This window comes from Ylistrum balloti, unplaced genomic scaffold (genome assembly GCF_031769215.1).
Source record: "Ylistrum balloti isolate Yb309-2 unplaced genomic scaffold, AGI_CSIRO_Ybal_v1 Utg370042, whole genome shotgun sequence".
Classification (NCBI taxonomy): Eukaryota; Metazoa; Mollusca; class Bivalvia; order Pectinida; family Pectinidae; genus Ylistrum; species Ylistrum balloti.
The window spans coordinates 2,314,500-2,338,621 of record NW_026782099.1 but is presented as its reverse complement, the minus strand read 5'-3'; the positions used below and the strand labels follow the sequence as shown (position 1 = coordinate 2,338,621).

The 24,122-nt window shown below is 38.6% G+C and overlaps 1 protein-coding gene across 3 annotated transcripts in view; it reads left to right on the top strand.

Annotated features, from left to right (window-relative positions):
- The first annotated feature begins 3,624 nt into the window (after nucleotides 1-3,624).
- LOC132549072 (papilin-like) overlaps nucleotides 3,625-24,122 on the top strand; it is a 75,034-nt gene continuing 54,536 nt past the window's right edge. For all 3 annotated transcript variants that reach the window (XM_060212975.1, XM_060212974.1, XM_060212973.1), the window contains exon 1: nucleotides 3,625-4,324. In XM_060212975.1, the coding sequence (XP_060068958.1) occupies nucleotides 4,051-4,324 (274 nt within the window). In that variant the 5' untranslated portion in view covers nucleotides 3,625-4,050. The remainder of the gene's footprint in view (nucleotides 4,325-24,122) is intronic.

The window sequence follows — 24,122 nt, the reverse complement described above, 5'->3', positions numbered from 1 at the left end:
ACACACTAAATCGTGATAACTGATACTATCCTTTATATTACAAACATTGAACTGCATTGTACAAGATCAGGTTTATTATAGCAATTATGTCATGAAATTTTACAGGTAATGACTTACCTGTCCCTGGCAATTCTTTAGGCCCTACACTTATCTATAATGTCATAAGGTGAAGGACAGACTCTTTTTTAGTATTTTAGGGGTACATTCAATAAAAAATTACCCTGTTGATAGAGGTCAGACCAAAGAACCTACTCAATAGTGATGCTTTAGATTTTGGTGATTGAAAAAAGAATAAACTTATAGAGCATATTAGCTAGTATTACATTTATTATGAATTCTCACTGTCTACCAATGTACCTTCTTTTGTTTTACCATTCTCCACCTTTCTATAACACTTTTCTAATTCATCTGGATTCTCTGTTTCTGATTACCCCTACCTCACTCTATTTCTTTCACACTTCCTCCTCATTTCCTTCTCTTCTCACACAATGTATTTTGTCATTTTCTGTGAGTATTAGCTTCTCTGTGGTACAGTTGTATCTGTTTTTGTTTGTGAGCCTCTCACTGTTACATCCGCTTTTGTGTCCAAGCCTCTTTGTGTTACATCTGTGTAAACCTGCCTATGTTACATCTGATTTTGTGTGAACCTGCCTATGTTACATCTGTATTTGTGTGAACCTGCCTATGTTACATCTGTATTTGTGTGAACCTGTCTGTGTTACATCTGCATTTGTGTGAACCTGTTTGTGTTACATCTGTATTTGGGTGAACCTGCCTGTGTTACATCTGTTTTTGTGTGAACCTGCCTGTGTTACATCTGTTTTTGTGAGAACCTGTCTGTGTTACATCTGTTTTTGTGTGAACTTGCCTGTGTTACATCTGTATTTGTGTGAATTTGCCTGTGTTACATCTGTTTTTGTGTGAACTTGCCTATGTTACATCTGTTTTTGTGTGAACCTGCCTGTGTTACATCTGTTTTTGTGTGAATTTGCCTGTGTTACATCTGTTTTTGTGAGAACCTGTCTGTGTTACATCTGTTTTTGTGTGAACTGTGTTACCTGTGTTTCATCTGTTTTTGTGTGTGCCTGTGTTACATCTGTTTTTGTGTGAATTTGCCTGTGTTACATCTGTATTTGTGTGAACTTGCCTATGTTACATCTGTTTTTGTGTGAACCTGCCTGTGTTACATCTGTTTTTGTGTGAATTTGCCTGTGTTACATCTGTTTTTGTGAGAACCTTTCTGTGTTACATCTGTTTTTGTGTGAACTTGCCTGTGTTTCATCTGTTTTTGTGTGAACTTGCCTGTGTTACATCTGTTTTTGTGTGAATTTGCCTGTGTTACATCTGTATTTGTGTGAACTTGCCTGTGTTACATCTGTTTTTGTGTGAACCTGCCTGTGTTACATCTGTTTGTGTGAGAACCTGTCTGTGTTACATGTTTTTGTGTGAACTTGCCTGTGTTACATCTGTATTTGTGTGAACTTGCCTGTGTTACATCTGTTTTTGTGAGAACCTTTCTGTGTTACATCTGTTTTTGTGTGAACTTGCCTGTGTTACATCTGTATTTGTGTGAACTTGCCTGTGTTAGAGATTCACAGTGTTACATCTATTGCTCTTTCTGTGTTTGTGTGAACCTCTCTGTATTACATCTGTTTTTGTGTGTGAGCTTTTCAGTGTTGTATTTTTTGTGGGTGTGAGTCTCTCTGTTGTGTGTGAGCCTCTCAGTATTACATCTGTTTGTGTGTAAGCCTCTATGTGTTACATCTGTTTGTGTGTAAGCCTCTATGTGTTACTTCTGTTTGTGTGTAAGCCTCTCGGTTTAACATCTGTGTTTGTGTGAGCCTGATCATGTTTTGTCTGTGTGTGTGAAGTCAGCTGTTTAAAGAGATTCAGGTTACAGGTAAATATTTCAGTGAAATAGAAGAAAGGAAAAAAAAAAAAGAAAGAAACTCTTTACAAAAGAATTTATCCTTTCCAGATTTAGTGTATAAATTACACAGGTGTATACATGTGATATGCATGTGTTTGTTAGTGTATCTGGTGACTTCATTGATAATGTCATAGGGCAGAAATCGCGTGCAGATTTCATATACAGCCTTTTGTGTAGCACCAGATGACAGAGACCTCCAGTCAGCTGTGGTTGTGAGAAAGTGATCATGAATGAAATATCTGAATGAGTTTTTGATAAAGTGAAAAGCAAACGAATATTATGTGGTTCAGAATAAAAATAAAGTTCTGGTGGTTTGTGCCTTCACAGGAAAATTTGTGAATGAAACGGGTTTGAATTCACTAGATTGAATGAAAATAACTTTACGCTATTCTGATAAAGTTATTCACCATTTCACAACTGATAACGTAGATAACATTTCATTACTTGTAAATCAGAATCATTTCACTCTTGCTTGAAGATTACTAAATAAATTATGTTTTATTTGATGAATGTTTTTTTTTTCAGTATGCATAATTGAAAATTACATATACACAACTGATGATTATATGAAGTAAACTACTAATAACTAACTGATTCATGAAAATGAAATATACCACTGATTAGTGAATGAGATATACCACTGATTAGTGAATGAGATATACCACTGATTAGTGAATGAGATATATCACTGATTAGTGAATGAGATATACCACTGATTAGTGAATGAGATATACCACTGATTAGTGAATGAGATATATCACTGATTAGTGAATGAGATATACCACTGATTAGTGAATGAGATATACCACTGATTAATGAATGAGATATACCACTGATTAGTGAATGAGATATATCACTGATTAGTGAATGAGATATACCACTGATTAGTGAATGAGATATACCACTGATTAATGAATGAGATATACCACTGATTAGTGAATGAGATATACCACTGATTAGTGAATGAGATATACCACTGATTAATGAATGAGATATACCACTGATTAGTGAATGAGATATACCACTGATTAGTGAATGAGATATACCACTGATTAGTGAATGAGATATACCACTGATTAGTGAATGAGATATACCACTGATTAGTGAATGAGATATACCACTGATTAGTGAATGAGATATACCACTGATTAGTGAATGAGATATACCACTGATTAGTGAATGAGATATACCACTGATTAGTGAATGAGATATACCACTGATTAATGAATGAGATATACCACTGATTAGTGAATGAGATATACCACTGATTAGTGAATGAGATTACCAATGATTAGTGAAAGGGACTTGACAGATTAATCCATTTTCAGTGGTAATGCCTCCCAGCTGTGACATAAAGACCTATGATAGTGACACACAATAGGGTTCTGCCTTTCTGTCCACTGTCCCTTTACAGTCATTGTTAGTGAGAACCCATATCTATCACTGATCCTTAATGGGTTCTCCAGGTAGATATCAACATTTTACGATGGTGTGGTCACTGTTGTAAATAACACAACCTGTATGTATTTATAATTTAAATGTATACCTATGATATGTAGACCTACACCCTATCAGAGAGGCACCGTGCTTATACAGCTCTAGGTCCGGTATAGATAGCAGCCCAGCGGTACACCTACACCGCTGTCCTCAGTCGTTCACAGGGAACGAGGGTGTGCACGTGTATAGCGTGAATACACGCGGTTTGTGTTGCAAAGTGAAGAGTGCATAACATCAGAGAGAGTTTGTGAAGGATTACACATTTTGAACAAACTTTCATGATAAGTGTACAAGGAATTCTATTGTTGGATATTTAAAAATCTTGAAATTGAAGATTTTCCTTGAAATAATTTATGAGGGAAATTGACATGATTTTATGTGACCAATGAGTGTGTAAGAGATTATACATGGATTAGTGTACCTGGTGATTCAGTCACACGATTTGTCGGGTGATTTATACACACGAACATTAGTATTGTTAGGCGAGATAAAGTTGAGAAGTTTCCATAACTTAATAGATTATAAGACAATCAAATATAATGACAACAAACTTCTGATATTTCTTTTTCTCCCAAATTGTGCCGATTTAGATCTTTTTACAGTAATAATTTAAATAGTCGACCATGACAAAGTTGTGTGTCTTCCCCACATTGTTTGTGGTGCTCTTGATTGATATGACCAGCGTGATTCTTACTTCAGCACAGGATAGTCGGTGTGGATTAAAGAAAGACAGAGGACCTTGTTATGAATTTGGAGCTAAGTGGTATTATGACTCTGTCCGGAAGGATTGTTATCAGTTTTGGTATGGTGGATGTGATGGAAATTCAAACCGATTTGAATCTCGAGAGGACTGCCAGACTGAATGTTCAGGATACACAGGGGCCGTTGGTGGGACAGGTTGGTTTGGCATGACCTGCTTATATACCTTGCCTTGCTCCGTTGGTGGCTTACCTTCCAGCAGCTGAATCCTACTTGATGCTTAGTTTGCTTGGTTGATAACAGTGATAATCATCTGTTTTACATGATTTGTTGTAGGAAAGATGCTGAATTTTCGCTAGTAAACTCCAACACTTCATGCCTCCCTATTTGGGGGAGACCATTGCTTTTGCACATGCATTGCATGCTCCTTGACATGCTGGCTTCTCATTAGGTGACTCACTTGAAGGCATGTACAAGGCCTTGTAGTGATCTGATTAATGGTATTCACCCGTTGAAAAGCTTTTGCTTGAGTTTTCGTGTATCAACAGCTTACATGTTTGCTCCATAATACAGGTGTATAGAGTCCCAGTGACTAACTACAGTACACATCAATTATAAATGTCAAGGTCAGGGAAGCTTTCTTACTTCACATATTTTTATAATATTGTAGAAAAAATTCTTATTTTCAGTTTTTACCCTTCGATCATGATTGGATCCTCAGAAGATTACATGAAGCAAGGTTTGATGATGTTGATATCATCTACATCTTACTGACCTTCAGCTGGATGTGTTTAATCATTGAAATAATTTTTTCAGACAAAATTTATTTGAGACTGTTTGTCTGTTACATAATAACCATTATAGCATAGTAGCCACATGATATCGCTTAACAAAATCATAAAAAATACATTCACAGGTGAGACTGATCAGAGAGGAAAGATTCTGTAATTTAATTCTTGTAATGGCTATAGATGCATCCATGAGGCTTTTGCAGAATCAGTTTGATCGTTTTTTCTGTTTTTAGTGAAGACTAATTTATAAATGTTGTACACTTGTATGTAATTTACTGCTATAGCAGTGATTGCTATGATATCTATGGAATTGGGCGTCCATTTTTCCTATATCCTTTATATTCCATCTTGATTTGTTTTCTGAAGAATAGTTTTTGCAAAACCTTAAGATATCATACTGTGTCTACTTCACTTGTGCTGTAGACTTTCTATAGTATAATTACCATACTGTACCTCCCCTAGTGTTATAGACTCCCACTAGTCTAGTTACAATACCTCTCCTAGTGTTGTAGACTCCCTCTAGTCTAGTTACCATACTGTACCTCCCCTAGTGTTGTAGACTCCCTCTAGTCTAGTTACAATACCTCTCCTAGTGTTGTAGACTCCCTCTAGTCTAGTTACAATACCTCTCCTAGTGTTGTAGACTCCCTCTAGTCTAGTTACCATAGTGTACCTCTCCTAGTGTTGTAGACTCCACCTAGTCTAGTTACAATACCTCTCCTAATGTTGTAGACTCCCTCTAGTCTAGTTACCATACTCTACCTCTCCTAGTGTTGTAGACTCCCTCTAGTCTAGTTACAATACCTCTCCTAGTGTTGTAGACTCCCACTAGTCTAGTTACAATACCTCTCCTAGTGTTGTAGACTCCTCTAGTCTAGTTACCATACCTCCTAGTGTTGTAGACTCCCTCTAGTCTAGTTACCATACCTCTCCTAATGTTGTAGACTCCCTCTAGTCTAGTTACCATACTGTACCTCTCCTAGTGTTGTAGACTCCCACTAGTCTAGTTACAATACCTCTCCTAGTGTTGTAGACTCCCTCTAGTCTAGTTACCATACTGTACCTCCCCTAGTGTTATAGACTCCCACTAGTCTAGTTACAATACCTCTCCTAGTGTTGTAGACTCCCTCTTGTCTAGTTACCATACTGTACCTCTCCTAGTGTTGTAGACTCCCTCTAGTCTAGTTACCATACCTCCTAGTGTTGTAGACTCCCTCTAGTCTAGTTACCATACTGTACCTCCCCTAGTGTTATAGACTCCCACTAGTCTAGTTACAATACCTCTCCTAGTGTTATAAACTCCCTCTAGTCTGGTTACAATACCTCTCCTAGTGTTGTAGACTCCTCTAATCTAGTAACTATACCTCTCCTAGTGTTATAGACTCCCTCTAGTCTGGTTACAATACCTCTCCTAGTGTTATAAACTCCCTCTAGTCTGGTTACAATACCTCTCCTAGTGTTGTAGACTCCTCTAATCTAGTAACTATACCTCTTCTAGTGTTGTAGACTCCACCTAGTCTAGTTACTATACCTCTCCTAGTGTTGTAGACTCCCTCTAGTCTAGGTACCATAGTGTACCTCCTCTAGTGTTGTAGACTCCCTCTAGTCTAGTTACCATAGTGTACCTCTCTCCTAGTGTTGTAGACTCCACCTAGTCTAGTTACAATACCTCTCCTAGTGTTGTAGACTCCCTCTAGTCTAGTTACAATACCTCTCCTAGTGTTGTAGACTCCCTCTAGTCTAGGTACCATAGTGTACCTCCTCTAGTGTTGTAGACTCCCTCTAGTCTAGTTACCATAGTGTACCTCTCTCCTAGTGTTGTAGACTCCACCTAGTCTAGTTACAATACCTCTCCTAGTGTTGTAGACTCCCTCTAGTCTAGTTACAATACCTCTCCTTGTGTTGTAGACTCCCTCTAGTCTAGGTACAATACCTCTCCTACCTAGTGTTGTAGACTCCCTCTAGTCTAGGTACCATAGTGTACCTCTCCTAGTGTTGTAGACTCCCTCTAGTCTAGTTACCATACTGTACATCTCTTAGTGTTGTAGACTCCCTCTAGTCTAGTTACTATACCTCTCCTAGTGTTGTAGACTCCCTCTAGTATAGTTACTATACCTCTCCTAGTGTTGTAGACTCCCTCTAGTCTAGTTACCATACTGTACATCTCTTAGTGTTGTAGACTCCCTCTAGTCTAGTTACCATACTGTACATCTCTTAGTGTTGTAGACTCCCTCTAGTCTAGTTACTATACCTCTGCTAGTGTTGTAGACTCCCTCTAGTATAGTTACTATACCTCTCCTAGTGTTGTAGACTCCCTCTAGTCTAGTTACCATACTGTACATCTCTTAGTGTTGTAGACTCCCTCTAGTCTAGTTACCATAGTGTACCTCTCCTAGTGTTGTAGACTCCCTCTAGTCTAGTTACCATACTGTACATCTCCTAGTGTTGTAGACTCCCTCTAGTCTAGTTACCATACTGTACATCTCTTAGTGTTGTAGATTCCCTCTAGTCTAGTTACTATACCTCTCCTAGTGTTGTAGACTCCCTCTAGTATAGTTACCATACTGTACATCTCTTAGTGTTGTAGACTCCCTCTAGTCTAGTTACCATTGTGTACCTCCCCTAGTGTTGTAGACTCCCTCAAGTCTAGTTACCATACTATACCTCTCCTAGTGTTGTAGACTCCCTCTAGTCTAGTTACTATACCTCTCCTAGTGTTGTAGACTCCCTCTAATCTAGTTACCATAGTGTACCTCTCCTAGTGTTGTAGACTCCCTCTAGTCTAGTTACCATACTATACCTCTCCTAGTGTTGTAGACTCCCTCTAGTCTAGTTACTATACCTCTCCTAGTGTTGTAGACTCCATCTAATCTAGTTACCATAGTGTACCTCTCCTAGTGTTGTAGACTCCCTCTAGTCTAGTTACCATACTGTACCTCTCCTAGTATTGTAGACTCCCTCTAGTCTAGTTACTATACCTCTCCTAGTGTTGTAGACTCCCTCTAATCTAGTTACCATACCTCCTAGTGTTGTAGACTCCCTCTAATCTAGTTACCATAGTGTACCTCTCCTAGTGTTGTAGACTCCCTCTAGTCTAGTTACCATACTGTACCTCTCCTAGTGTTGTAGACTCCCTCTAGTCTAGTTACTATACCTCTCCTAGTGTTGTAGACTCCCTCTAATCTAGTTACCATAGTGTACCTCTCTCCTAGTGTTGTAGACTCCCTCTAGTCTAGTTACTATACCTCTCCTAGTGTTGTAGACTCCCTCTAATCTAGTCACTGTACTTTGGATATCCTAATATTGAAGGCTTCCTCTAATCTATTTTTAAATGAAAAGGCTGAATATGTGTTTAGGTTTAGAAATAATTTGTCAATGACCATTTCAGAAAGTGATATCTTGAAATGTTATCAGTTTAGTTATCAAATCACTTGATATGCTTTTCCTATATTTTATTGGCCCATTGAACTTAATGAGGGTTTAACCCCTAATGCTTCCTCTCTGTGTAAGTAGTTGAGGTAATAGGTGACCTTTTGTACAGTGTATATTTTGGCCTTGGTAAGCTGACTGGTAATGAATAGTGATATACCTCTTATTGAGGAAAGACTGTAGGAATTGTCAGGATTCCACACAATTACCTAACCAACAGTACAATAGACATTGTCTGCTACATAGCACACACCTCTTCCCTAGCATTACAAACATGATGTTATGTAATAATAATTATGTGACCTTTGACCCATGTAAACTTTAGCCTCAGTACCTCACTTTTGCATAGTTATGTTTGACCTATGACCTTTGTTCCTTGTTTATGGAATGATAGTAGCATTATATGTGTCTGGTCTGGTGAGAAATAACATATAGGTTTTGAAGGGGTCTGGTTTATAATTATGCGAGTTTATCAAATGGTATGAAGTGTAAGGTGTGATGTACACTGTCACTGTTTAATCTAGTGCCAAACCTCTTTGTTAATACAAATGGCATAATCAAGTCTTCAGTAATTAAATTTCCTACCACATGTGAGGAAACTGGTGTTAACAATACACATTTTTGTATTGATATGTGAAAACCAGGTAAATATCACACCCCTAAATTGCTGTAGATGTTTTTAAGAGCCAAAAAAGCTGTTGTAGTTCTTGGTTTCATAGACCTGTTAATGAGAACGCTTGCCCTGTAAAGTATACAATACATTCCCTGTCACATTCTCACTTTGTGTTGTACAACTAAAGGTGTGCATGCTCCCTAGAAGTTTGGCTAGTAGGCACAAATGAAAGTTTAAATAAATGTGTTTAACTGCACCATGTTAGGCAAATTGAATGGCAGCGTTTGATGGATTAGTAATTTCAAGTCTGTATCAGCATAATAAATTCAGGTTAGTCTGTCCTAATACAAATAACTGTACAAATAGAACAGGTTTCAATGAAATTGAGTGCACAGAAGAAATCACTCCCTAAATTGTCTTGTCTAAGAAAAAAAAAAAAGAAATTAGAAATTAAAAATAAAATTGTGTCACTGTCACAACAACGACCTGGTTTTACCTACAATATCACTTGACATTTACCGGTAAAGCAAACATAATTGAACTGCTGGAATATTGATTTTATTGTAGGTGATATAGGACAAGTTGAGTCACTCTACAGCAGGTTTATCTTGCATGTGTATTTCTGTGGGTAGAAATAAGAAAATATATCTTTATGCTGATATAAATTTTATTTATAAAGAATGAGACAATTGATGAAAGGTTTCATGGCTTCACCAGAAACTTCAATATTAAAACTTGCTTTGCTATAACTTGGGCCTTTTATAAAGCCTTGATCCAAGATCCTGTAATGTTTGACAGAGAGTTGATCTTAGACCCCAGGGCCTTTGACAAAGCCTTGATCTTAGACCCCAGGGCATTTGACAAAGACTTGATCTGTGATCCCAGGCTTTTGACCTAGAGTTGATCTGAGATTCTGGGGGTTGGGGAAGGAGATGGAGCAAGAATTGAACTGTATTGAAAAATAAAGCATTGTTAACCAGATCTTACTCTTTTTACATATGCATTAACACTTTCTGATATCCCTTGTATGATAAATGACCTCTGTTACCAACGTCCTCTTTATCAACACCAATACAAAACACTGGTCCATCCTTAACTGACTTCCAAATGATACTGTTTTTATAACTATCAGAATGGCTCTTATTACATTAGGAAACTTAAAGTTTAGACCTTGTTCTCAAATTTCCTCGATTGGAAATATTTTATCGTTGTCTGAATATTTGAAAACACTAAATTTAGGTCAGTCAAAACATAAATGAAGTTGACAAGTTGTAAAGAGTAAATATGATAGTATACATATGGGGTAGGTCTGTTTACTTTGTAAATTTGTTGAGAAGAGAAATTGAATTGTGAATTAAAGGTAACTGGAGAGTACCTGAAAGATTGGTATAGAAAATAGAACCTGATAAAGGAGATTTACACTAATGACTGGAGTTGGATATACTGGCAGACATCCTACGGGGTATTGTCACATAATCATGTGATTTACACAATTTATGCAGGACATGCCTCGTAATTTATCAGCTTTATAGGTAAACTGATGATTAATATGTTCAAATTAAGTTCTTTCATCAGTCTCCAACTGGCAGGCCCATAGAATTGTTACCTGGGTCTACAGCATTCCACTTTGTCTATCTGTTCACTGCTGACAGCAGTCTACAGCATTTTATCTTGTCTGTCCATCTGTCCTCTATCTGTTCACTGCTGACAGCAGTCTACAGCATTTTATCTTGTCTGTCCATCTGTCCTCTATCTGTTCACTGCTGACAGCAGTCTACAGCATTTTATCTTGTCTGTCCATCTGTCCTCTTATGACAGGGTGCTACAGCCTTGCACCATTTCAGACTATCTGTTCACTACTGACAGGGTTCTTAAGCATTCATACTTAGACTTTCTATCAGTTTCACTAGAGATAAGTGTCTATGGCATTTTGCTTTGTCTGTCTGTCTCTTCACTTATGAAAGGGTACTACAGTCTTGTAACATTTCTGTCTCTCTGTTAACAACTAACAGGGTTCTATGGCATATTAATTTGTCAGTCCATCTATCTGCTACTGACGAAGCTCGTCATTATTATACCAAATCTGTTTACTACTGACAGGGTTCTACATCATTGTATGTTGTCTGTCCATCTGTCCTTTACTGACAGGGTTCTACATCATTGTATGTTGTCTGTCCATCTGTCCTTCACTGACAGGGTTCTACAACATTGTATGTTGTCTGTCCATCTGTCCTTTACTGACAGGGTTCTACAGCATTGTATGTTGTCTGTCCATCTTTCCTTCACTGACAGGGTTCTATAACATTGTATGTTGGCTGTCCATTTGCCCACTACTGACAAAGTTCTACAGCACTGCATGTTGTTTGTCCATCTGTCCACACTTACTGGACCTAGATATAGATGGAGCTATTTAAATTAGTTTCTTGTAGTGATAAAATTACCTAGAAGTACATTTCAGTGGGACTTGCAGGGTTTTGATCAAAGCATAGGGAAATTGCTGATCCATTCATTTTCAATAATTAGATTCATGTTAAGGCTTTAGAAATAGTTAATCACACACCTTAATTCTTTGTAAGTTGTCAGGCGTTCCTGAAAGTTTAATAGCCACAATAAAACTTGTATCAAAGTAATATAGAAATGGTCGTTAATATTCCATTATCGCCGTTGTGCTTGTGTGTAGGAGAGTCAGGAGATATGTTGTCTGTCGTATCTGTAGTTCCAACAGCTCGTTTGTGTTTTTGCTTTTATTACTGAAATCGTGTTTGTTTCTCTAAGACATTTTTTGATACTGTTAACGTTTTTTGATGGATTTACCATTGATGTGATGTTTGTGATTTTGTAGAATGGCTTCTCAAAGGTCAGCCTCACCTTATGGCCAACTCATTAAAATAGTTGGGGGAGATTTGATCTAGAGATGAAGTAGAATATGAGTCCTCCCGGGTGTTTTTTTCTAACACTGCCGAACAACATTCACATTATTTCAGCAGGCCATGAAATAGTATTGACTGAGACGAGGTTTCAATGGGAACAGCCTCCCAAATTATGTTCAGTTTACATCATTCAAGTTCATGGGAGAAAAAGTTCTTTTCAACTTCATTGATTGTATGTAAGAAAAACAAGTAATATAAAACCATGTTAGGGAAAATGTTTCTAGTTAAAGTCCAAATGGAATTCACATCAAATATTGCTCACTTAGAAATTGAAAAATGTAAGCTAATGTTATTTAATAGGAGTGTCATGTTATTGAACAAGTTTAGGAAATTTATTTGATGCCATTTTGTCATCCTGCTAAAGACATTGTGGAGGACATTACAATAACTAGCTGGTGTCATGATGGAAGAGTTTAGAAATGGTATCTAACTACATGATAGATATGTTGAGGTTGTGAAGCTACCCACCCTATTGACACCATGAGGTTGTGAAGCTGGGTATAATATTAAGATTAAATCAATGTTTTAACATATTGTTGGTAAGACAGTAATTGTCATGTGTACTTTAACAGGAGGTCTTTTAACTAAAGGGTATTCCTGTTTTAGATTGAAAAGATTCCTGTTTTCAGTTTGATGTTTTATAAATATATTTATGTCTACCTAGTAGAAGGGTGATGGGGCCACAGCAGTATTACTTTAAATCTTCAAAAGACCTCACTAATAGTGCAGAATATTTTATTGTTAAAAATCTTTTTAAGCGGAGTTGTATTCCTCGAGACATGAGTTTGAGATGACATAGTGAGTAGGTCAGAAGTATCACCAGCTGTACCATTATAAGTCATATCCTCCTTCACATCAAAATAGGTTTTATGCTGTAACAAAGTCACGGTAAATCAGAACTTTCTGAGCGTCTGTTGAAAATGTTGATTACAGATATATGATACACAGGAATATTGGTATTTCAAAAAGCAAATTAGTAATGGAGTGATGTTTGATTTATTTCTACAAAACTGCAGCGTTTTAATCCTAAAACATTTAGATTTGTTCCTGATAGAAATTCAGAATTTCTAGAACTTACTTTAGAATATTATAAGTTGGATGAAGAAACGGATTCAGGCACCAGTGTGTATTGGTTAACCAAACTCTCTCAGGGTTTCCAAACAATTCCTCTATGTTATGATGTACAGTGATACGGATGGTCACAATCTGTCCATTTAGAATTGTCAGGTCGAACCGAACTGGAGCCTAACTCAACAAATTTGATAATTATTGCTTTATAACAGGGTGACTGCTATGTGGGCGTGTAAATTATCAGTCAGAAATTATGGTAGGGGTCACAGTAAATACAATGTTTACTGCAGATTATTGTTTCCATCAGTCTAATATAACAGAAACAGGAGTCTATATATACTTAACACTGCTGTGTGCCCTCTTCAGACATAATAACCAGTATATGTCATACAGACAAGAGATATGGCATATAACATAAGGGTGGAATTGGCAAAATCCAATTGTTTGTGTTGTATCGGCAGTTTTGTATTGAAGTTGTCTTTCCACATCAGAAGCATTTTTGGAAGCTATGATATTAAATTCATGTTTCACCATACAATATATGTAGGTAAATGAGTTTGAAAGGTCTCCTCAGGGAATTGTCCCTATATGCTATAACAGTAGGTGAATCAAGACCGGTGCCTATGGAATCTGTAGCTTACACTGCATTTGTTGAAGTAAATACACTGTAAAAAGGAAATAAAATAAAATGAAAATGATTTGAAAAGGAAATAAATGAAGTGTTAGTGTGAACAGAAAGCTCTGTTTTTATCAAAAACATTATAGAGATATATATATATATTTTTCCTGGAACAGCAACGATCACATTCATTTTATGTTTCTTGTAAAGTTTGAGGAAATTTACATGTAGACTGTGTAAGTCATAGTATTTCTACATAGGTGTATACCTGGTATTTTTAGAATATTAACCACCCGCCCTTTTATCAATGCATAAATATGCAATATCTTAAAAGGTCTATATAGACTTAATGTACCTGGGCTTACAGGTGTAAAATCAGGTCTCCTTAAGTGTGTCACGTACCTTTTTATAAACCTTGTAAAAGGAAGATTTCTTTGTTTACTGATGACCTCAATACTACAAAGATCCAAGGCAAATAATCAACTGCCGACACCCAGTCTACATTGTACAAGTATTCAACTGTTTAAACCCAATCTACAGTATAACAGTATTCCACTGTCTACACCCAGGCTACAGTATAACAGTATTCCACTGTCTACACCCAGGCTACAGTATAACAGTATTCCACTGTCTACACTCAGGCTACAGTGTAACAGTATTCCACTGTCTACACCCAGGCTACAGTATAACAGTATTCCACTGTCTACACCCAGGCTACAGTGTAACAGTATTCCAGTATTCCACTGTCTACACCCAGGCTACAGTGTAACAGTATTCCACTGTGTAACAGTACACCCAGGCTACAGTGTAACAGTATTCCACTACACCCAGTCTACACCCAGGCTACAGTGTAACAGTATTCCACTACTGTCTACACCCAGGCTACAGTGTAACAGTATTCAGTACTGTCTACACCCAGGCTACAGTGTATTCCACTGTCTACACCCAGGCTACAGTGTAACAGTATTCCACTGTCTACACCCAGGCTACAGTGTAACAGTATTCCACTGTCTACACCCAGGCTACAGTATAACAGTATTCCACTGTCTACACCCAGGCTACAGTATAACAGTATTCCACTGTCTACACCCAGGCTACAGTATAACAGTATTCCACTGTCTACACCCAGGCTACAGTGTAACAGTAACAGCTGTCTACAGGCTACAGTGTAACAGTATTCCACTGTCTACACCCAGGCTACAGTATAACAGTATTCCACTGTCTACACCCAGGCTACAGTATAACAGTATTCCACTGTCTACACCCAGGCTACAGTATAACAGTATTCCACTGGCTACACCCAGGCTACAGTAACAGTCTATTCCACCCACTGTCTACACCCAGGCTACAGTATAACAGTATTCCACTGTCTACACCCAGGCTACAGTATAACAGTATTCCACTGTCTACACCCAGGCTACAGTGTAACAGTATTCCACTGTCTACACCCCACTGTCTACACCCAGGCTACAGTATAACAGTATTCCACTGTCTACACCCAGGCTACAGTATAACAGTATTCCACTGTCTACACCCAGGCTACAGTATAACAGTATTCCACTGTCTACACCCAGGCTACAGTGTAACAGTATTCCACTGTCTACACCCAGGCTACAGTATAACAGTATTCCACTGTCTACACCCAGGCTACAGTGTAATGTAACAGTATTCCACTGTCTACACCCAGGCTACAGTATAACAGTATTCCACTGTCTACACCCAGGCTACAGTGTAACAGTATTCCACTGTCTACACCCAGGCTACAGTGTAACAGTATTCCACTGTCTACACCTAGGCTACAGTATAACAGTATTCCACTGTCTATACCCAGGCTACAGTGTAACAGTATTCCACTGTATTCCACCCAGGCTACAGTGTAACAGTATTCCACTGTCTACACCCAGGCTACAGTATAACAGTATTCCACTGTCTACACCCAGGCTACAGTGTAACAGTATTCCACTGTCTACACCCAGGCTACAGTGTAACAGTATTCCACTGTCTACACCCAGGCTACAGTGTAACAGTATTCCACTGTCTACACCCAGGCTACAGTGTAACAGTATTCCACTGTCTACACCCAGGCTACAGTGTAACAGTATTCCACTGTCTACACCCAGGCTACAGTGTAACAGTATTCCACTGTCTACACCCAGGCTACAGTGTAACAGTATTCCACTGTCTACACCCAGGCTACAGTATAACAGTATTACACTGTCTACTGTCTCCACTGTCTACACCCAGGCTACAGTGTAACAGTATTCTACTGTCTACACCCAGGCTACAGTGTAACAGTATTCCACTGTCTACACCCAGGCTACAGTATAACAGTATTCCACTGTCTACACCCAGGCTACAGTATAACAGTATTCCACTGTCTACACCCAGGCTACAGTGTAATGTAACAGTATTCCACTGTCTACACCCAGGCTACAGTGTAACAGTATTCCACTGTCTACACCCAGGCTACAGTGTAGCAGTATTCCACTGTCTACACTATGTATAAAATTTGACAGTATTTCACTATGGATAAAGTTTTTCACCGTCGTTTGTAGCTGTAGTCCACTGTATACACTCAGTGAAGCCAAGAATACTTTCAATATTCGGTGTTGGTGTTGTGAGGTCAAACCATAAGGTTGCACTAAATGTTAAATGTTAGTCTTCATATTTCAATTAATGTCAGGATTCACAGTAGTAAAGAGACCTTTTATAGTTTAAGTTGTACTACTCATTTTATAGATCACTTAGTAGAAAATTATATTATAGGGTGTGTTAAACTTCTAGTGAGTGCCCTCTTCTAATGATTTGTTTGTTAAGCCACCAATATGGAAGCTGTCATAGAAGTTAAGTCAACATTTGAAAATTCATTCAAGGGAAAATACTGGGATGAAGAAACAGGATGTTTTTTTTTCTCGAAAGTTTCACTTGATGTGTGATGTTATTGCAGTTGGAGAACTTTTACAGTGAGTTGAATTACAACACAAAGTTGTGGTGAGTTACGAGTTCCAGATAAGGGAGGTAATTTACTAATGTTTAGTGAATGCTGAAGCTACTATATCATGATTTGACAGCTTCCTGTACCATTAGTGCTGAAACAAATTAAAAAGTTGTGTAAAACAATATGTGTCTGACTTCCAAAGACAAGAGATAAAGCTTGGGGCTGTGTGGTAATAGTGACAGGTTAGGGTGTCCAATAATTGTAGGTTTGGGGTAATTCCAGCTGTCACACTAGATGATAAGGCTTTCCCATCATAATCTGCTGATGTTTCATTGTTTTGTTCCCCACTAAATTCCTCTGTAGATTCTGCAGATTTGCTGGGCAACAAGATCTACATTAACTACTTCGACATAATTTACAAAAAATGTTACAAAAAATGTCACTATTGTAGAGCTATGCATGCTGATGTGATGTTCACACAAACTCCACAGTACAATATTGCAGCACTGATGGTGATGCTGATCACAGAGATAGATCTGACTCGTTGTCCTGTAGGAGGTTGCTGCTTGTTAACTGGCTTATGATGTAGATAAGATACTTTAGCCTCTGAATTGGAAATAAAATGGTTTCCTTGTTGAGTAGATTATGAGGAAGATGAAATTCTTCCTAGGTTGTCAGATGTTAAGCGGACTACAGCTGCCAAACCTTATTGCTGCTCTGATCGGGAAGAGATTCTTTCCGCCACCTCTGCATCGTGTTGTTGCACTGATTATGATAAGATTTCGACCCTTCAGTCTTTATCAATAAAATCTGATCCAGCTGCTGCACCAGTGCTTTCCGATGTGGCATGGCAAGCCCCATAACAGTTGTCAACAAGCTGGTCGATGACAAGTGTAAAAGTGGATGGTACTGAGTGAAAACACATGTATTCTGATGGTTTTGTTTCCTGTGAATTGAACATGAACTAACAGTGATACAGAATGTAAGGACAAAAAGCTAGCTTTTAGTTCATTATGTAGAAAACCTTGACAGGCAATCCTCACACATTTACAGCAAGGTTGATTCACCAACAGTCAAGAAACATTCTAGCATTAATGAAATTATTTCAAGGGGGGAATTAGCTAAGATAATTGCCTGAAGGTCAAGGTCACTGTCTAAATGTTCCCTGTATTAACATATCATATTGGTATCATACAGTTGTAACAAAGATACCATACGTGTAATATACATGGAATGTATAGTGAAGTCCTCTTTCATTAAAAAAGAGAAGAGAGGAAGGATAATGGAAAAAATGCTGACATCTTGTGCGGCATTTCTGACCATGTTCCTGTCTCGTCAAACATGTGTTAAACCATATCTATGTCTATAGAACTAATGTAACAGAACATCCATTACATTGTTACAATACGATTGGCTGGAAAACCAGTCGTAATTGACAGGAAGTGAGAGTGACCCCTGAAATGGCGTTCATGTTATGATAAATCTATGTTATAACAAATAATGCCATTTTCATAAGGGGAGATCACTAGAAAATTAAGTAGTTCTGGTCATTATTGATTCATAAACCTGACATGCTTATTGTGTCCTAATCTTAACACATGTACAGTGTTTAGAGTAGGAGGTAGATCCTCTTTGATATTGATGGTTACAATTATATTTTAAACAGCTAAATTACCTGGTGGTGCATGGAAATCACAACAAACATTTAAAGAAAAACAGGTATCTGGAGACAGGAAGGTTATGGAGCTTTGATTGGTTGACATTACTGGTGCACAACCTCATTCCCTGTTACCTTCAGTCCTACCATAAGGTCTACATAGAGACAGGACAGGAATGTCAGTGATACCTCTGGTACACACCCTAGTTCCCTGTTACCTCTAGTCCAGTATCACTAAGTCTCTATAGAGACAGGACAGGAATGTCAGTGATGCTTCTGGTACACACCCTAGTTCCCTGTTACCTCTAGTCCTACCATTAGGTCTCTATAGAGACAGGACAGGAATGTCAGTGATACCTCTGGTACACACCCTAGTTCCCTGTTACCTCTAGTCCAGTATCACTAAGTCTCTATAGAGACAGGACAGGAATGTCAGTGATACTTCTGGTACACACCCTAGTTCCCTGTTACCTCTAGTCCAGTATCACTAAGTCTCTATAGAGACAGGACATGAGTGTCAGTGATACCTCTGGTACACACCCTAGTTCCCTGTTACCTCTAGTCCAGTACCACTAGGTCTCTATAGAGACAGGACATGAGTGTCAGTGATACCTCTGGTACACACCCTAGTTCCCTGTTACCTCTAGTCCAGTATCACTATAGAGACAGGACATGAGTGTCAGTGATACCTCTGGTACACACCCTAGTTCCCTGTTACCTCTAGTCCAGGACAGGAATGTCAGTGATACCTCTGGTACACACCCTAGTTCCCTGTTACCTCTAGTCCAGTATCACTATAGAGACAGGACATGAGTGTCAGTAATACCTCTGGTACACACCCTAGTTCCCTGTTACCTCTAGTCCAGTACCACTAGGTCTCTATAGAGACAGGACATGAGTGTCAGTAATACCTCTGGTACACACCCTAGTTCCCTGTTACCTCTAGTCCAATATCACTATAGAGACAGGACATGAGTGTCAGTGATACCTCTGGTACACACCCTAGTTCCCTGTTACCTCTAGTCCAGTACCACTAGGTCTCTATAGAGACAGGACAGGAATGTCAGTGATACCTCTGGTACACACCCTAGTTCCCTGTTACCTCTAGTCCAGTACCACTAGGTCTCTATAGAGACAGGACATGAGTGTCAGTGATACCTCTGGTACACACCCTAGTTCCCTGTTACCCCTAGTCCAGTACCACTAGGCCTCTATAGAGACAGGACAGGAATGTCAGTGATAATTCTGTGAAAACTAGTGTTTTGTGTTGGTCAGTTATTGCTTTCCTGTTGGTAAGGTCAGTGGTAGAGTTTGACTCACTAGTGTAATATTATAGTGTTAAAATCAGAAAGAGACGGAAAAAAACAGTCCTGTAATGTTTGTTAAGTTTGTCATTTCCTCTTTCATATTGACTTAATTTCACTGAAAAATGATTTGTAGTTTAAACAAGTCGTTTGTTTTGCATTGTGAATAGGAAGATTAGAGTTGTAATTAGTTGTAAGACGGAAAGAGAAATTGAGATAGACACAGATATGATAATGTGTTCATTATTGCTTACTCTCTACTCACGGTACTTATATCACACCTACATGTATAAAACAAACAGCTGTTGATTCAGCCAACAAAACAGCATGTCTTCTACTAGCGTGAGAGAGATAAAAAAAAAGGGTGTTGTTCATTTGGAACAATATGCATGTAGATGTACATTGTCGACATGCTGATGTCCTGTTGATGGGCGAGAAGTATGATATCCGGTGTTGATGAGTATAATATCCATGCAGGAGAAATTGGCTGTACCACTTACTACATTCAGGGAGAGATACACTGTCAATCAAGGTTCCTGTGTGTAAATGTTGTAGAAGTGTACAAACATGTTTTTTATTGCTAAGCAGTTCATGTCTTGGCAGTACTATCAGACTGATATTTAGCAAAGGATGGAGATCTACCAGAGCTGTCGTTCAGTATCAAAGGACACACCTGTTGTTGTCTGGGGTCTTCTGGTATCACTATAACAGTATGTTGTTGTCTGGGGTCTTCTGGTATCACTATGACAGTATGTTGTTGTCTGGGGTCTTCTGGTATCACTATAACAGTATGTTGTTGTCTGGGGTCTTCTGGTATCACTATATAACAGTATGTTGTTGTCTGGAGTCTTCTGGTATCACTATGACAGTATGTTGTTGTCTGGGGTCTTCTGGTATCACTATGACAGTATGTTGTTGTCTGGGGTCTTCTGGTATCACTATGACAGTATGTTGTTGTCTGTGGTCTTCTGGTATCACTATAACAGTATGTTGTTTTCTGGAGTCTTCTGGTATCACTATAACAGTATGTTGTTGTCTGGGGTCTTCTGGTATCACTATAACAGTATGTTGTTGTCTGGGGTCTTCTGATATCACTATGACAGTATGTTGTTGTCTGGGGTCTTCTGGTATCACTATGACAGTATGTTGTTGTCTGGGGTCTTCTGGTATCACTATAACAGTATGTTCTTGTCTGGGATCTTCTGGTATCTCTATAACAGTATGTTGTTGTCTGGGGTCTTCTGGTATCACTATGACAGTATGTTGTTGTCTGGGGTCTTCTGGTATCACTATGACAGTATGTTGTTGTCTGGGGTCTTCTGGTATCACTATAACAGTATGTTGTTGTCTGGGGTCTTCTGGTATCACTATAACAGTATGTTGTTGTCTGGGGTCTTCTGGTATCACTATAACATTATGTTGTTGTCTGGGGTCTTCTGGTATCACTATAACAGTATGTTGTTGTCTGGGGTCTTCTGGTATCACTATAACATTATGTTGTTGTCTGGGGTCTTCTGGTATCACTATAACAGTATGTTGTTGTCTGGGGTCTTCTGGTATCACTATAACAGTATGTTGTTTTCTGGGGTCTTCTGGTATCACTATAACAGTATGTTGTTGTCTGGGGTCTTCTGGTATCACTATAACAGTATGTTGTTGTCTGAGGTCTTCTGATATCACTATAACAATATAATACATATGGTAGAAAATTATGATATAGTCATATTGTCACAATGGTCACAAAATATTGACTTCACAAATGATTAAAAGTCAATATTGACCTTGCAAAACCTTATCCTAAGATTATTCTTAGAGGTCACATGATATTGGCCCTACAAATTCCCAAGGTCAAAAGATATCCTCAGAGGTCACATGATATTGGTCTCACCAGATTCTCAATGCCAGGTCACAAGATACCCTGAGAGGTCACATGATATTGGTCTCACCAGATTCTCAACGCCAGGTCACAAGATACCCTGAGAGGTCACATGATATTGACTTTACCGATTCTCAGGGAAGTAAGATGTCCTCAAAGCTCAAAATCTGTTTTCCAAACCAAATGTTCAAGGTCAAAATAATTTCTCAAAGGTCACATGACGTTGAGGGCGTAGATGTTGACTGTAGGAATTCTCAAACATTCAACAACATTGACTTGCAAATGGTCATGTTTAGAGTGACAACAGCAACCCACAAAGTGAGTATTTAAAAAGACAAATGACTTTATAAATCTATAGAACAGTTGTTGTAACATCTTACACGCTACAATGATAATACAAGGATGGTATGGTCTGAGTTGGAATGCCAGGAAGACATTAGGTACTGCGTATAAACAGAGTACAACAGTACCACTCATTAGAACAGTGTTTAGTTTATAAAGTTCTCCTTCATTGCTCTTGTCATAAGGGTGATGCATGTGAAAAACATGTTAGAAAATATTTGTATACTAATGGTACAGTTGATGTGACCAGCAGGGAAGCAATATCTACTGTGTCGGCACAAACCCTTTCCCATTATATTAGACAAGCAGGTATAACCAAATGCTGTGTTGACATAATGTAATTTAGAGGCAACTTTGTATCCTTTTAGTGATTGTACACATTTTTATTGGAACCCTTCACTTCTGGTTGTGTTATAAGAACATCTATTCTACTACCATCTTGTAATTGTATTATTGTCACTTTCTCTTCAGAGCTTTATAGCTGTAATGGATTATCAAAAGTTTACCAGGTTACCAGCTATTTCATTTTAATTGGATCCATTTGGTAAGGGAGTTGGGTTTTTCTGAATCCTCTTGGTGGGGGCATTAGGGTTCCTCTGGATCTACTTAGTGAGGTATAGGTTTCTCTGGGTCCTTTTGATGAGGGAGTTGGGATTCTCTGGATCTACTTGGTGAGGTATAGGTTTCTCTGGGTCCTTTTGATGAGGGAGTTGGGATTCTCTGGATCTAATTGGTGAGGTATAGGTTTCTCTGGGTCCTTTTGATGAGGGAGTTGTGTTCCTCTGGAACAGGTATAGGTTTCTCTGGGTCCTTTTGATGAGGGAGTTGTATTCTCTGTCTACTTGGTCTATTTTCTCTGGGTCCTTTTGATGAGGGAGTTGGGATCCTCTGGATCTACTTAGTGAGGTATAGGTTTCTCTGGGTCCTTTTGATGAGGGAGTTGGGATTCTCTGGATCTACTTGGTGAGGTATAGGTTTCTCTGGGTCCTTTTGATGAGGGAGTTGGGATTCTCTGGATCTACTTAGTGAGGTATAGGTTTCTCTGGGTCCTTTTGATGAGGGAGTTGGGATTCTCTGGATCTACTTAGTGAGGTATAGGTTTCTCTGGGTCCTTTTGATGAGGGAGTTGGGATTCTCTGGATCTACTTGGTGAGGTATGGGTTTCTCTGGGTCCTTTTGATGAGGGAGTTGGGATTCTCTGGATCTACTTGGTGAGGTATAGGTTTCTCTGGGTCCTTTTGATGAGGGAGTTGAGTTTCTCTGGGTCTACTTGGTAAAGGAGTTGGGTTTCTCTGACTATAGGCATATACCAACAATTTGCTACATTACTATTTTGAAATCATCATCCTGGACTTGGCAGGAATATCCAGATGGCCACCATTACTTCCACTTTACAATTAAAGCCTCAAAGTCCTATCTTTCCTACCATTTAATTGAACACCAGTTTTAAAGCCTGTCAGTTCCTTTCCTGCCTAGTAATAAATAAGGTTAATTGTTTCAAAACTTCAAAAGTCAAGTTAAATTTGATTATAGATTGATGAATACGTAATAGTGTTGAGTTGAACAGTAACTATAATTTGATTGTGATTTTGTCGTGAAACATTCAAAACACACCCTTTCTCTGTGTCATGGTTAAAGTATCAAGCCATATATGGTGCTATAGTGTTAATGGGTTTTGTTCAGCAAATTGATACATGGACTAATAGTGACAGTATGTTTGGGAATTACCAGGTTTTGCCACCCATTTGTAAGCTGAATGTTCTGTCAGTAGATGTGAGTAACAATGTTATATAGCTTACCACAGTAGCTCTATTATCCTAGGCTAACTAAATGTTGGAACCTACTTGGGTAAACCTATAATTATTATAACTGGTGTACAATGCCAAACAGCTAATGTAGAATCCATTTGTTTGTGGGCCTCCAGGTCACCTTGAGGCCAGTCACTATAACAGGTGACTATGTCCTTGGCCACTCTAAGGCTATAGGTTCTATCACAGATGACCAAGGCCCCAATCACACTGGAGTCAGGCCACATAACTGGTGACTATGGCCTTGGCCACACTAAGTCAACATATAGGTAGCTGGGTCCTTGGCCACACTGAGGCCAGGAACTTTGGCCCTGCTCTCTGATGCCAGGCCCTGTTATAGGCCATGGCCACGATGGCGTCCGGCCCTGTAATAGGTAACTATAGTCCTGACCACACTGGCTAAACTGAGGCTGGGTCATGTAAAAGGTCATTGTATATCTAATGTACTTTTATATCTATTAGTACATCAGTTATTTTAGTAGTTGCACCAAAAGTGCTCTTTTGTTTGTAGACAGGAATTTTCAAAGGTACATTTCAGTTCTCTTTGATGTTTGAAACTTAGTTTTTGCAACTTTTTAAAATTTCTGATAGCTAACATCCTGTGGTGACACCGAGTGT